This window comes from Acanthisitta chloris, unplaced genomic scaffold (genome assembly GCF_000695815.1).
Source record: "Acanthisitta chloris isolate BGI_N310 unplaced genomic scaffold, ASM69581v1 scaffold5642, whole genome shotgun sequence".
In the NCBI taxonomy this organism is placed as follows: Eukaryota; Metazoa; Chordata; class Aves; order Passeriformes; family Acanthisittidae; genus Acanthisitta; species Acanthisitta chloris.
In genome coordinates this window covers 20,773-22,443 of record NW_008658690.1, presented here as the reverse complement: position 1 = coordinate 22,443, position 1,671 = coordinate 20,773, and the positions used below count along the sequence as shown (strand labels likewise).

The window sequence follows — 1,671 nt, the reverse complement described above, 5'->3', positions numbered from 1 at the left end:
TTCCCTGCTCTGATGTCCTTACCATGCAGCAAATCACCAGTGCTAGAGCAGAGGGTGGAGGGGATGTCAGTGGTACTGACACTGATGCCAGTGCCATGTGGAATGAGCACCTTCCTTCCCAGCTTGGCTTTTCCATCCTCAGATTTTCCACTCCTCTGGGTTGTTAAAAGTCCCAGCAGGTCAGACCTCATGTGCTGTTTGAGCTGTTAGTAGAGATGTTCAAAGTCACCAGTTTGCTTTGCCTTGAAATTAAGGCATTTTGAAAGGGAAATAGTTAAAAACAAATGTTTAAACAGGAATCATTTTTAGCAGTGCTCAAAATCAGGAGTTTCTGAGTAAGCTTTAAAGCTTTCACTCTTGGAAGAGAAGCTCCAGGGAAACCTCAGAGCCCCTTCTAGTGTCTAAAGGGGCTCCAAGAGAGCTCCAGAGGTACTTGGGACAAGGGATGGAAGGACAGGACACAGGGAATGGCTTCCCACTGCCAGAGGGCAGGGACAGATGGGATATTGGGAAGGAATTGTTCCCTGTGAGGTGCTGAGGCACTGGCACAGGTTGCCCAGAGCAGCTGTGACTGCTCCATCCCTGGGAGTGTTCCAGGCCAGGTTGGATGGGGCTTGGAGACACCTGGGCTAGTGAAAGGTGTCCCATGGCAGGGAGTGGAACTGGATGAGCTTTCAGGTCTTTCCAACCCAGACTATCCTGTGTTTCTCTGATTGTTCAGCCCTGATGTGTGTGGCTCAGCTTCTGACTGCCTCACACTCCACTTCCCTCCAGGAATATGTTTGGTTTCCACTGGGATTGAGTTTGGGATGCAAGTCCCTGTCAGGCTGTGGAGATGACCTCAAGCACAGAGATTCCTTATGCAATAAGACTCTCCTGTCCTGACCTTTAATCTCTTGCACTGTGTGGCAGGTGGTGGAAGAAAACGGAGTTCGTAAAGTGGTGGTGCTGCCACACTCAGCTGAATTCCATCCTTCCATGCATCCTCCTCCTCCTCCTCCTCCTCCTCCCCATGTGCCACATTACCTGCACCACCACCATGCTCTGCTCCCACCTCACCCTCACCCTGTGTACCCTCCAGTCCCTGGCACGGGAGAGATGCCACCACAGTTCATCCACCAGCACCCACCACCACACGTCTTCCAGGAGCAAGGTGAGAGCACAGAGGATGCCTAAACGCGTGGGAAAGCTTCCAGGTTGGGCAGCTGAGTGCTGCCCATGGCTCTCCTGCACACTGCTGTGGGTGTTAGACTCCCTGAGCCTTCCCTGGGGTGGGGAGGATCTTGGGACACTCCAGGTGTCAGGAGCCTGGTCAGGAAAGGGCATTGAGAAGTGGCTGAGAGTTGTGATCAGTGGCACAGAGCCTGGTTGGAGGCTGTCACCAGTGGTGTCCCACAGGGATCCATACTGGGACCAGTTTTGTTCAACTTACTCATCCACGGGGGACTGAGGGGACAGAGTTGCCTCCTCAGCAGGTTCCTGGTGATACAACACTGGGAGGAGTGGTGAGAGCTCAGAGGGCTGTGCTGCCCTTCAGAGGGACCTCGACAGGTTGGAGAGATGGAGAAGAACCAACTGAGACTCAGCAAGGGCAAGTGCAGGTCCTGCCCCTGAGGAGGGATAACCCCAAGCACCAGCACAGGTTGGCACTGACCTGCTGGAGAGCAGCTC

The 1,671-nt window shown here is 53.7% G+C and overlaps 1 protein-coding gene across 1 annotated transcript in view; it reads left to right on the top strand.

Annotated features, from left to right (window-relative positions):
- The window catches only part of LOC103812177 (fibronectin type-III domain-containing protein 3a-like), a 22,750-nt gene that overhangs the window by 5,272 nt on the left and 15,807 nt on the right, over positions 1–1,671 (top strand). The window contains exon 5 of the mRNA XM_009085187.1: positions 913–1,153. Within this exon, the coding sequence (XP_009083435.1) occupies positions 913–1,153 (241 nt within the window). The remainder of the gene's footprint in view (positions 1–912; positions 1,154–1,671) is intronic.